Raw genomic sequence first — 12584 nt, 5'->3', positions numbered from 1 at the left:
CAAAATACATTGACATTTCAGATAATTCAAGGGTTTTTTTCCAGCCCTGGTAAAGACAGATTAGATTCTGGGACATGGGTAGATATTTGGTTTGTTAGCCAATGCTCTTACTTTCTGAAGTCATTTATTTTCTCTGGCATCTCAGCCATTAAGCCCATTGTGGTGGCATTGTGCTAATGCTAATGAATACATTTGGAGTGACATTTCGCGTTCCTCTTCTTATGGAACTGCAGATGTTTTATTAGCAAAGCTTATTATTTTTGAAACGTGAACTTTCTTTGCTCTGACTCTTGACATTTTAGCCTTTTGGCATTTAGCTTGTCTTTCTGGCATCTCCCGTTCTTAATCTCGCCTTTCCTGACATGTCACACTTACAGGCCTCCTGCTAAAATGTGATTGGAGGATTCTGCCAATTAGATTAGTTTTTGCAAATTGCTCCATACTCCTGTACTCCATTACATCTAATCTACTGAGGTGGTTTGAAACCCACAGGAATTATGGGAAACCCATCAGAAAAAGAGACAAGTCCTGGAGGAGGCCAGAGAGAACATTCATTCGAGGTATAGTTGGAGCTCAATCCCAAATCACTGGATCTTCTTTTTGTTTTTTCACCAGTATTTTACTGAATCAATCAGATACGTTATAGAATCAGAAATTCACCTTTTCCAACTTATCTGAAAACTTAAAAGCGAAGGAGTTGAACCTTCGAAAACGTCTTGTCGCATCAAGAATCTATTTTTCAGGGATATTATTGTGTCTGGTAAAGTCTTGGCATTTAGCAGAGTTTTATCCCTTTAGCGGCTGCCCTCTGGGTTTATACTCAAATGATCTTGCGTGTCACGTTTCTCCGAAACCTTCCAACCTATCCTTTGAGAGAAAGAGGTAGTGACTCAGTCTTCACCTCAACGAGTCATATCTCCTAGGGCCTTTCCTATGGAGGGCCTTAGATATATTTGACGTTTGATAACTGAGCTGCTAGTGGGTCTATGGAAAAAGGAAACTGAGGTGTTAAAAAATTCACTACCTGCGTCTCCTGTCAGGGAGGAGGCTCAAGCACGAATATCCCGAGCCTTTGACCAGCACTTCAAGGATGATGAGAATTGCGTGAGTGAGATTCAAGAGATCTTCCGAGAACTGGGACACACGCAGAGAGAGGAACACTTTTTGGAGGAGAAGAACAAAGCTAGAGAACGTCATGAGAATTTCTATCTCGCTGTGGAGAGGAGAGGTGCCTACTGCATACACACATAGGCACGCACACAAACACACTTACTCAAATACTCACATATGAATTCACTCTTATACACACACACTAATACACTAATACAAGAATTGTATGTCAAATGTTTCCAAGTTTCACTGAAATATACTCATGTAGTCATGTAGTGCAGCTTACTTCATCCCTCTGAATCTTTGCTTTTCCCCTTTTTCACTTAACACACCCCTGCCTCTCTTTTATCCTCCCTTGAGTCTTAGTTTAATTGGAAATGTACACACATACACTGACTTACATTCTGAAGTCATCTAAAGAGATCTTAAGCAGAGGATTGTGTATGTAAACAAGTGAAGGCTGTGAGATTTTTAGACTGATATCACTCTGAAGTTCTTTTTTTTTTCTTTTTTTTCTGCTTCGGTTTTGTTTACTTTTTAGTGTTGATCTGTTATTCTGAGTAATGAAATGAGCCGTATCTATGACGGGACTGAAAATGAGCGATCACGATGAGTTTTTTACTGGCTTGCCCACAATGTGATTGCTCCTATCCTTTGAAGAGTGGCTGTAATTCTCCTCCGTTAAGATGGATATTCATTTAATAATATAAAGTTATGATTAACCTTCCCTTCGGTGATATCATCTCAGAGTCAAATATGTGCAGGTCATGCTGAGGGCAACGCTTGGCCTCTGTCCATCTCCCTCTCTCTCCCTCCTGCACACTCTCTTCACTTTCTCTCCTCCCCATCTTTCTCTCGGCCTCATTTGGAGGTAGACTGAGCGACAGTGTTGTTACTGGTGTCAGCTCGGAGAGAGATGGATTAGGCTTGGCTCAGTAAAGTCAGGGCCACTTGCCTAACGGGTTTCTCAGCGCCTTATTACGGACCCTCTGGCCAGACCAGAACCCCTCTTGAGACAAAGGCTGTTTACCCACTACTGCTGAGTGTGCACTGGAGGAACTAACTCTTTCTTCTATATCAACTGGCTTGACAGAAAAAAAAACGAACAGTGAAAGATAAAGAGAGATGATGAAAGGCAGAAGTCTGTAGAAAGACATTAAGAGATAATAGAGTGAACAACTATGTGGACAGAGATGGATGTGAGGATATATGGAGAGAATGAGAGGGAGGGAAAAAGAGAGCACTCAAATTCTGCATCAAGTTTGAATCAAGAGTCACCATTAAAGTTCTCATACCAATGTGTGTGTGTGTGTGTGTGTGTGTGTGTGTGTGTGTGTGTGTGTGTGTGTGTGTGCGCGCGCGCGCGCGTGTGTGTGTGTGTGCGCGCACGTGTACATCTGTGTGTCTGTGTGTGTGTGTGTGTGTGTATGTGGCAGCGGCCAGGGAGCGGGAGCAGAGGGTGAACACACAGGTTCAGCTGAATCAGTATGAGGTTGCTGTGAAGAAGATCAGTAACATCATAGAGAACAGAAGTCTGAACAAGCAGCCAGGGAGTGAGAGGAAGGGGAGGGGCTCCGAACCTCAGGCCAACACCCAAACAGAGTTCCCCCACCTGCTACAGGAGACGGGTACAGTGAGGATGTGTTCAAATATATGCACATGCACTCACACTGGCACACCACATACATGTTTACACAAACACACATGTTAATACATCTACCCACATTGAGCATGACTCAGACAAATCCTTTAATGTCTGGTCAGACATGCAGATGGACATGCACTCGCATTAACAAACAAACAGACTCTACTGTCAAACTTGTCACTGATTATGGCTGGCATTGACAGTGACGTATTTCAGAATAGTGTGTCAAATGACAACCAAGTACATTTGTGTGTGTGCATTTGTGCGTGCGTGTGTGTTTGTGTGTGTGTGTGTGTGTTTGTGTGTGAATATGTGTGTGAATATGTGTGTGAGTACGTGTATGTGTTTGTGTGTGTGTTTACCCATGCATCGCACTCAACACACATCACTCAACATCCTTTCAAATTTCCATCTTCTTGTTGCATGACGGCATTTACATCCCATGTATACGGTGTGTATACTCTTTCAAAATTTGCTCCTTTGTTGAGAAGACGACACTTTTCAGGTGAAATTTTCACATTTCTGCACTTTGCGAGTGCATCTCTAGAAAAGGTGCAATCTCTGCACTGACGTTATGAATGCGGCACCACTCCATCCTTTACAGAGAACAAGAAAAAGAGATGATGAGAGAGATGAAAAGATGGTTTGAACCCACAGCATACCTGGTCACAAGCGTGAAAGGAAAAGTCTGAGGGAAAAGTTTGCAGTCGCATAGATGTTGAGGGTATTTGAAACACAGATGAGGCCATTTTAACAAAAGATCGGGGAGGGGTGTAAGAAAACCACAGAGAGGCCTTAAGGGCTCCAGCTGCCAAACACTCTGCAGTGATATAATGAACCCAAAGAGAGTGGTTTGTACAGTGTGTCCTGTTTCAGTTTGCAAATTCTTCACTTACTGTCGAAAAAAACCCATTTTGGTTAGGTCAGCAACCACAGCCTAACTCTTTGTGGGTTTTGCTGATTTATGAAAAGATCATTTGAGTTAGGATACTAATATTGTTGAACAAGCAACATACATATCTCAGCTACCATTATTCACTATAGCCACACTTGTAAAATATACCAGTTGATTAATATCAGTTTGATAGTAGTGAATTGAACTGAAAGGGACAGAAGGGAAAAGTTACATTGTACCATATGGGTGGGGTTAAAAACAACAGTCTGTGCACTAAATGAAACACTGCCTGGTTCCTAGAAACAAAACAAACAAAAATAAAATGAGTTCATTAGACTCTGGTGTTATGGGTCAAATGGTTCTAGGACTGTATTAAGATTGATTGTGCTTTAATTTAAGACATAGCGGTCAAAGCTAAGAGGAATGGTTTTATTTTAACTTTCAAGTTGTCTTTGATACAACCATCACCTTCTTCAACACATTGTGACTCCTTGATTTGCAAGCATAAGTATTTGAATGCATTTTGAATGCGAACACTTTTCATTGATCAATGCTTATGAAATTGAAGACAGAGGTTATGTCAGGGTTGTATTGTCAGGGATGATGATTAAATGTTAAATTACTAGCTAAACAAAAGTCACTTGGCTTATCAAATGCTGACAACAGACTTAGTCAAATAGATTTAGTCAAATGTGACTAAATCTATTTCAGATTCCAACAGTGGGTGACGTAACTGATGTAATACCTCCCCCTTTTCTAACTCTGTGGCTAACCACACAGAAACCACACAGAAATTAAAATACATACATAAAATATTATGGACTGTGTATATTTCCAAAGCTTTGTTAGCTTGGCATTTTTATTAAGTTTCATCATAGTTACTTGCTTATTGCGTCAGAGCTGTGACAACCTGAGTGTTTTTTTTTTTTTTTTTTTTTGCTGGTTCAGCCCTGCATTGAGCTCACATTGGCCATGGAAGTCACGCTGTGGAGTGGATGGGTATGATGACTCCTGATGTATTGTGTGTGACACATTGAGGACACAGTCCTGCCCAAAGGGCTCGTAATTGTTCCTTAGGCATGTCCCACGGGATCCCAGCTCCCATTGCAGGTGGCAGGGAGATCTGTTTTTCTATTTCATCAGAACTCTTCAAGCAGCGTGGTGTCTGCATGTGTGTGTGTGTGTGTGTGTGTGTGTGTGTGTGTGTGTGTGTGTGTGTATGTTTATGGGTCTGTTAGTGTGTGTGCATGTTGGTGTGTGTGCACGTGTGTGGATGTCATGAATTCTAAACATGGAGTGGGAAGTAGCAAAGCTTGCAAACTGTCAGGTTGTGTGTGTGTGTGTGTGTGTGTGCATGATGAATTTTAAAGGTGTTGCTTAGGTAAAGGTTATAAAGCCATTGGAACAGGAGGTCAGACACAGCTCAGGGGTACCAGGTCCCGGTGTGAAGCTCCATGGTTATATGCTCCCTGACAAGGACCTGTTTTTCAAGTAGCTCAGCAGCCTGCCTAAATAATGTAAAAGTAACCATGAGCACACAAGGACAGAAACTCAATCCCAGTTACACTGATAAGAGGGTGAGGAAAGCTGTGTTCAAACTAAATGTGTCTCTGAGAAAATGTTCCACTTGGAAAGAGCTGGTGTGTCAACAGTTTGTGATAAATCAGACTTTTCCCCTAAGCAATGAATACACATGTGATATTGAAAAATACTACCAATTCAAACGTCTTCTCCTAAAAGCTCTCATGTGTTGCTTTAGGTAAACAAGCACCTTGAGTTATTTTCAACACAGATATAGCCTGTTCCACTGCCACTACAGTTATGACACCAAAAAAAAAATAAAAAAAATAGAACATCTTTGAAAATCTTAAAACATAACCTGTAAAGTGTCATTGAGCTTGTACAAATGTAATGTATTAATTTGGATGATTCATGATTGTCTGCATTCTGAAATAGGTCATTACTCATACTACGTATCTGGAGACTGTCTTACAGTGTATGTCATAAATTTGTGTCACAGCATTTTATGAAATTTTCTGTGCTCCCCAATACACACATCAATCATTGTGTTCTAGAATGTGAAGAGAGATGATTCCAAAGGGTCTATGTAGCTGACATTCTAGGACTGAGGTACAGTTGTTGCTCTCGTTCCAAAAACATTTCTAACCGTTAACAGTACATAAAATGCCTTTTGCCCTGCTGCCAAATTTGCTCCACTTTATAGCTCTTTGTTCCCTATCTAACTGCATCAGTCTGTAAAAATTTAGTAAGCCTTAAATTCTTTAGAAGTCAGTTCCTCTTTCGTAGGGCTCTGTTTGTACTCACAGGTTATGGACACAGTCAGAACTTTTCAGTGGACAGTAGTGAAAGATAAAGAGGCCAGAATCAAAGGGAACAGCAAAGCCAGAGGGTGCAAACAGCACACAGTATGATGTGTTTTGGGTTATCGTAGACACATTTAAAAGAAGGCTGAAATCCAGGTGTTTTATCGCCTTTAGCCGTCAATGTGTGAGCTTGGCACTCAATGAAGGAGAGTCATGCTGACACAGCTTAATATCTCTTTCCTAGAAGAGTGAAAAAAAGTTTTTTTGTTCAAGAACAGGTGAAGTTTTTGTCCTTTGTCCTTCCTGTACCTCCAGAGTGACTTCCTGTAAAGCTCTTTGACATAACTTGTTTTTAAAAGTCTCCATTTGTCCTTCGCTGTTTATTGTTTTTGTTTTTTTTTAAAGCACATTTAGATATTATGTGTTTCCTGTCCTCTGATGATGCAGTGAGTTAAATTTTTTAAATTAATTAAATGGTTTCTCATTCAAATTGTAAAACTTTGATGTGTAAATGTACCTCATATCTTGTCCAGCAGGACCACCACCATTGTGGAGAGCATATATATATATAGCATATATGTATTTTATAGGTTTAAAAAAACTGACTAAGATGTAACCGGAGAAAACAGTAGGACCAAGGCCCTCCAGAACAGAATTTGGATACCCCAGCTCTGAAGTCTCGCTGAAGAAATACAATCAGTAAAAGCACACATTTCAAACAATCCCATGTTCTCTTATCTTCTAGGAGCAAGGAGGCGCTGTACTTTGGTGGGACCCATATTCAGGGAGGCAGTGGCTGGATTTGGGGCAGAGGGAGGGGTGGAGCGGAGGGGGAGGAGGTTAACGGAGCGTCGACGGCGCTCCACCTTCATGCAAGGCCTTTGGGAGGAGGAGCAAGACAGACTGAGAGAACTGGCCCACGTTGCCTTGGTACAGCAGAAAGCCCAGGAAGCTCCACCTGCTGGTTTTGATGCCCAGATCTTCTATGAAACCTACATGGAGAGTACGACAAACTGTAATAGTCCAGTCTCAAAGCTAGAGTCTCTCACTATGATATATGACTCCAATCCAGAAATGATCAGCCTGGTTCTAATCCAAGCCAGTGATTTCAGACTTTTGCTCCAGCTCCAATCCAGCACACCAGACTCTGGTGTAGGCTACAGAACAGAGCCTTGATTAGTTGATTCAGAATCTTGATTGGTTGAGTCAGTGTGTATAAAGTTGGAGCGCACACACACACACACACACACACACGCTGCGAGTGTAGAGTGCTGCCTACGTGTGACCTACACCCTTCTTTCAAGCCTGAAAGAAATGGATGATTATCTGTAAATTAGTAAAGATGCCAGATAACATCTTGGTTTGATCAGTGAGGAATCTGCTATGTTGCACCAAACTGTTTTTTCCTTCATCCCTTTTTTAGAGATCTACAGAAGAGGGTCAAGGGATTGAGGGATTGAGTCAAAAGACACTTGCACGCACACAGGGTCAAGAGAAAATGAGAAAAGATCAATGAAGATAATTAGCATTGCCGGTTAGCATTAAGGTGCATTTATAGGACAGGCAGATCACCGACGATTACCCAAAGCCTCTGAAATCATATTAACTACATAACTTCACTTTAGTACATTAAGTTCTTAAAAGGTCATTTCAGGTAAAATATGCCTGACTGGTCTAATCATACTCCACAGAGCATAGCCACAACAGGTGAATGAACGTCAGTTATTAGCACAATTAGCTGCTATGTCAATCCAAAAGCTTTGCAACCAAGTGACATGATTTTATCTTAATCCAACTATCTGGGAGAATTCTTCTGATTTGCTCATTCTTATTTGTGTTTTATAACACCGTTGTAACAAAATGAGAAGATAAATGTTAAAGCCTCTCATCATCTTATCACTGTGATGAGGGCTATGGTCAGGTCGTCTTAAAGAATGTACCTGAAGTGAACTGGTATGTCAGACATACATCTTCTCATCTCCAATTTCCCTCCCCAGGAGAGGACCTAAACTTTGCACTCTTCAATTATGTATCAGAGCAGAACAGACAGATTGTGGACATCAGCAAAGAGGTGGATCAGGTACTGTAAAAGAGAATTTGAGAAAGTGTTCTCTGGCTCCGGGAGCGTTTGTGTATGTTTGTGTATGTTTGTTTGTGTGTGTGTGTGTGTGTGTGTGTGTGTGTGTGTGTGTGTGTGTATGTGACTGAGTGAATGGATGAGTGAGTGAGAGAGAGATCACAGTTCTCAAGCTAGACTACTATATATGCTACTTTGGAGGAGGCTATCCACACAGTTTGATCAAAGCCTTGTTGTGTCTGTGTGAGTTCTACTGTGGAATGCCATCTATATATTTACTTTTTCACAGCAGGATACAGTAAGATTGTATGGAAACTATCTACTATCTACTATCTGTAGATGATTGAGTACTGTCTGGTTGTTACTGTGAACTCCATACTGTCCTCCATTCTCAGTTGGTCCACATACGTAGTTGAACAACACAAAGGTAGTCACACTGTCTAGATAGTCACATGAAGTATATCAGCCTTTCATTGAAACTAACAAAATGATGGTTTGGTTCTTGCTTTCATAGGTGGAGTTTGGATTCATCAGAGTGTAAAGATAATGCCAAGAATTGGTAAAAGTTGTAATTTCAACACTCTGTACAGCTATCTTTGCTTTTCGTTTCTTCAAAAAATTCACCCAGATAAGGTCATCACAAGATTAAACTGTAGCATTGAGAGTGACGAAGAAAAGTCTTGGGATACATTTTTTTACACACAATGTGATCCAAGTTACAACAGAAAAGATGCAATTCTGTTTCTTTTGCTGTTCACAGTGCTCTGCAAACTGTCACATTTTGTTGCATGTAAGCTAAAAAATAAATCCACACTTAGGCACTTTTAGCCTCATTTTGAACATAACTACACATAAATTACCTCTGTAGAAATTATGAATGTGTACATCAATAACTTGACCAATTATTTGGACCTATATTGAAGTGAATATTTGTGTTGCTGGGAGTAGACATGTCTATCCGCCAGTTGATTGAGTGAGCCACAGTGCAGTACTTAAGACCTAGCTGAGCAGAAGCTCCAAACTCCCACTGTTTGACACGCTAATTGAGCACAGTCATCGATCTCCCATAGATAACACCTAGTCTTCCATCTCTCACGACTTGGCGTGCAATGTGTATTCGCATCGGAATGACTTAATGATTTTAGGGAACTTTTTGACCTTTTGTTAAACGTTGCACAAAGTCAATACTGAGCACCAGCATGCGAGGGGAGCCTTCAAAATGAAGTATGGGCTCTTTAAAAGGTGTTTCTGTCTCAGTAAATACAGGTAGGGGGTGCGTCTCTTGTTTTCAGCTCAAGAAGATTATCGAGCTACAGGAAAGGAGCGTGTCAGCAGAAGAGCGATCGTATCGGGACCAAATTTGGGAGCTGGGTCAGAGCTGCCAGCGGGCCGCCCAAGTTTCCGAAGCTTTCCAAACAGCTGTGGGAAAGTACAGCCGGACCCTGAGCCTGGTCAAAGCAGGTACGCAAGCACTGATGTGACACGTAGGAAAGAAAGAATAGGTTTATGGGGCTCTATTCCAGAACATCCGATGCTAAGGAACGTTAAGCCCCATATCACGAAGAGCTTAGACTGGTCTTCTCTCATTAAACCCTTGCTCTCTGAGAGCCTCTCACCTCGCCCCCTCAAGTCCTGAACATTTCCCTTCAAGTTATACACTCTGATCTCCTATGCAGCCTTGTTTTATTTTCTATGAGTGCATAACACCAGCTAGTGGGAGGCCTGAGTTTAGATGGAAAGGGTGCATGTCATTGGCTTATACTGCAGGTGTTAGTAGAATTTGATGAGGTTTCCTACTCTGCGCTCATCTCATGGGGCACATCCTTCCCCCCGCTTAACCGCCCAATACCCTATCTCCATAAAAAATCCAACCAGGCATTGACCTTCCACAAAACTCGAGTTTCTTCTCAAAGTCAGATGTGGAAATCATAGTTTACGTTGCACTATGGGGCGCTCCCCTTTTCAGGCTTTCTACAGTGCAGTAAGGCTTTTTTTCATCATCTTAATGGATTAGGACAAATACACTACAAACTACCCATTAATCAGCAGCTTGCAAGAATTGATTTCAGTGCCTCGTGTTCTCCCATTCAGTACATACTGACTGCTTTTTTGATTAAAAGCCACAAAGCACCAGCCCACAGACACAAAAACTGTCATAATGAAGCATGGATCCGCTACATGTGTCAAAAGTTTTTACTCTCGCTCATTCACTGACATATTTAATTATAATGATTGTGGGAGAATCAGTGTTGACAAAAAATCAGCTGATGTAACCTGTCAAACCACACAGTTCTTTCACATTTCAAATGAATATCCACAACAGGCTTCCTCCCTTTGGAGCTCAGTGGTACAACAGTTCATTCTGATGGCTTTGGAGCAGCACTTTGATGTCTGAAGTGTTGAAATGGGCTGGAGAGATGGTCACAAGTGTGTCCTTCTCATGATCTTTTCCCTCCCCAAATGACTCTTTCGCTGTTTAGTGAAGGAAAAACTGCTGGTTCCAGTGTGTCTCTGCTCTGTCCAGTTATCTCATTAAAGCTCTCTCTTTAGCTTCAAACCAGGGAACTAATAAATAAATGCCACACCTCGCAAATACGTGTGTGTGTGTGTGCATGTGTAGTGTCTTTCAGTGCATATGTGTGTGACTGAGTGTGTGTATGTATATACATGTGTGTTTGTGTGTCTCTGCCTGCCTATCTGTTAGTCTACTAGTTTGCAGTCTGTGAAATCATGCCTGAAACAGCAGCGTAATTTTGAGGGTTATGTAAACCATGGTGACATATCCTGAGGCATTTTAGGCTGTATAATGAGGTTACCTAGTTACCAAAGCAATAAAACCCAAAACACACACACACACACACACACACAAAGTGCACATTTAAAGTCGTACAAGCTCAAGCACCCCTTGACTCTCACTGCACAAGTTTCATGGACAAGGGATAGAACCCTTACCATTGTATAGAATCATTATTCACACAGATGCTGCACACAAGGGTGCAGTCAGGGCAACCACTCAAATGAGGTTTTCATGCTACACTCCATTTGTAAATCAAATTAGGCTGTTTTTTTAGGGAAGGTTTTTCCAAAACAATTAATCGAGGGAGAGAGAGAGTGAGCAGTGAGTAGGGCTGGAGAGAAATGGAGAGAGGGAAGAAAGATGACAGCAGGTGGTAGAGAGAAGGAAAAGGGTGGAGAGAGAGTGTGTGTGTGCGTGTGAGAGAGTTAAAGAGAGACAGAGAGAAAGGGGTGAGGAGAGATGAAAAGGAAAGAGAGAGGGGAGTAGATTCAGTGGAGTGTGAAGTCTCTTGTTGCTGGTCTCAGTAAGTGGTAGGATTATTACCTGCTTGGCTCATTAATTTAAGACGCAGAGGAGGATGAAGTGGACCAGGCCAACACCACTTTTTTTCATCAGGACTTTGTTTTGGGTTCATAAAGACAAAGGCAAATACAGCATCTCAGAAAACAAGGACGTTCCAAGGCAATAGACTACCCCTGCAAAACTAAAACAGAGAAACATCTATGACCAGGCTTTGTGCTTAATATCTTTACAGTACCCCACATCAGTTGTTGTAGTAAAAACACATTCACAAACATTTGGTTTTGTAACATTTTGAAATTTTCACAGAACAGCTGTTCTGATATATGGTGAAATATTCTGCATCCTAAGAGGAAAAATATATTTCACACTCCAAATTGTAGCTTATTTGGTGATATTCTGCAAGGTTTTTAGGTTGGCTGGATATTATATTTAAGGTGGTTTTGTTGTTAATCTGAGCAGGTGTGCTGGGTTTAGCCTCTCAGGCTGGTATCGACCACATCCCCTTAGAGACAGGTGGAGAGTGGACTGATGACAGCGTTACCACAACGATCCTCAGTTTGTTAGGACAAACAGAGCAACGTGTGACTGAACTCATGACCATCCGTTCTTTCCAAGTGTACCAGGTGAGTTAAGTAATCCAACAGAAATCAAATGTTTTTTTGGGTTTTTTTGTAAAATGCTCTTATTGTAGCACAGAATTCAAGCAAACTTATACAGATGCCAATATTTTCTGTCACAACACCATGACACCCAAATGTCCAAAAAACAAATGTATATGTAACATATAAATTTCAGAATTACAACTACATAACAAAACACTGTTATCCCAGCAAGAGCACTGTCATAATACCATACACAAGCACTGTTATGACTACACCACATCCGCAATTAGTCCAACAGCACTTTATTCACATGTTACACATACACTGCATTCAAATACCATGACTACTAACAAAGTACAATATCCTGCATCTGAAAATTACCCTGTAGCTCTCAGATGTGGTGGGCTAATGGAAGACCCTCCATGTGCTTTAAGTTCAGTGTGTCAGAGAAAACAGCTAATGTTTGGACATCCCATAGGGCATGCACAGCTCTGGTGAGAAAATAGAGTCCATATCTTCTATACTGGGAATATCCAAACCAATCAAGCTTCCAGATATTGAGTTTCAACCTCCTGGGGCCAGGTATGATGTTCAGTGAAACACAGGCCATGT

The 12584-nt window shown here is 41.3% G+C and overlaps 1 protein-coding gene across 1 annotated transcript in view; it reads left to right on the top strand.

Annotated features, from left to right (window-relative positions):
• cfap46 (cilia and flagella associated protein 46) overlaps positions 1–12584 on the top strand; it is a 75444-nt gene that overhangs the window by 62717 nt on the left and 143 nt on the right. The window contains exons 61-68 of the mRNA XM_030772271.1: positions 493–560; positions 1041–1228; positions 2547–2738; positions 6720–6977; positions 7972–8054; positions 9344–9512; positions 11830–11993; positions 12451–12554. Coding sequence (XP_030628131.1) covers positions 493–560; positions 1041–1228; positions 2547–2738; positions 6720–6977; positions 7972–8054; positions 9344–9512; positions 11830–11993; positions 12451–12554 — 1226 coding nt within the window. The remainder of the gene's footprint in view (positions 1–492; positions 561–1040; positions 1229–2546; positions 2739–6719; positions 6978–7971; positions 8055–9343; positions 9513–11829; positions 11994–12450; positions 12555–12584) is intronic.

Source organism: Chanos chanos, chromosome 4, assembly GCF_902362185.1.
Source record: "Chanos chanos chromosome 4, fChaCha1.1, whole genome shotgun sequence".
Taxonomy (NCBI): domain Eukaryota; kingdom Metazoa; phylum Chordata; class Actinopteri; order Gonorynchiformes; family Chanidae; genus Chanos; species Chanos chanos.
This window is presented reverse-complemented; position numbering and strand designations above follow the sequence as displayed.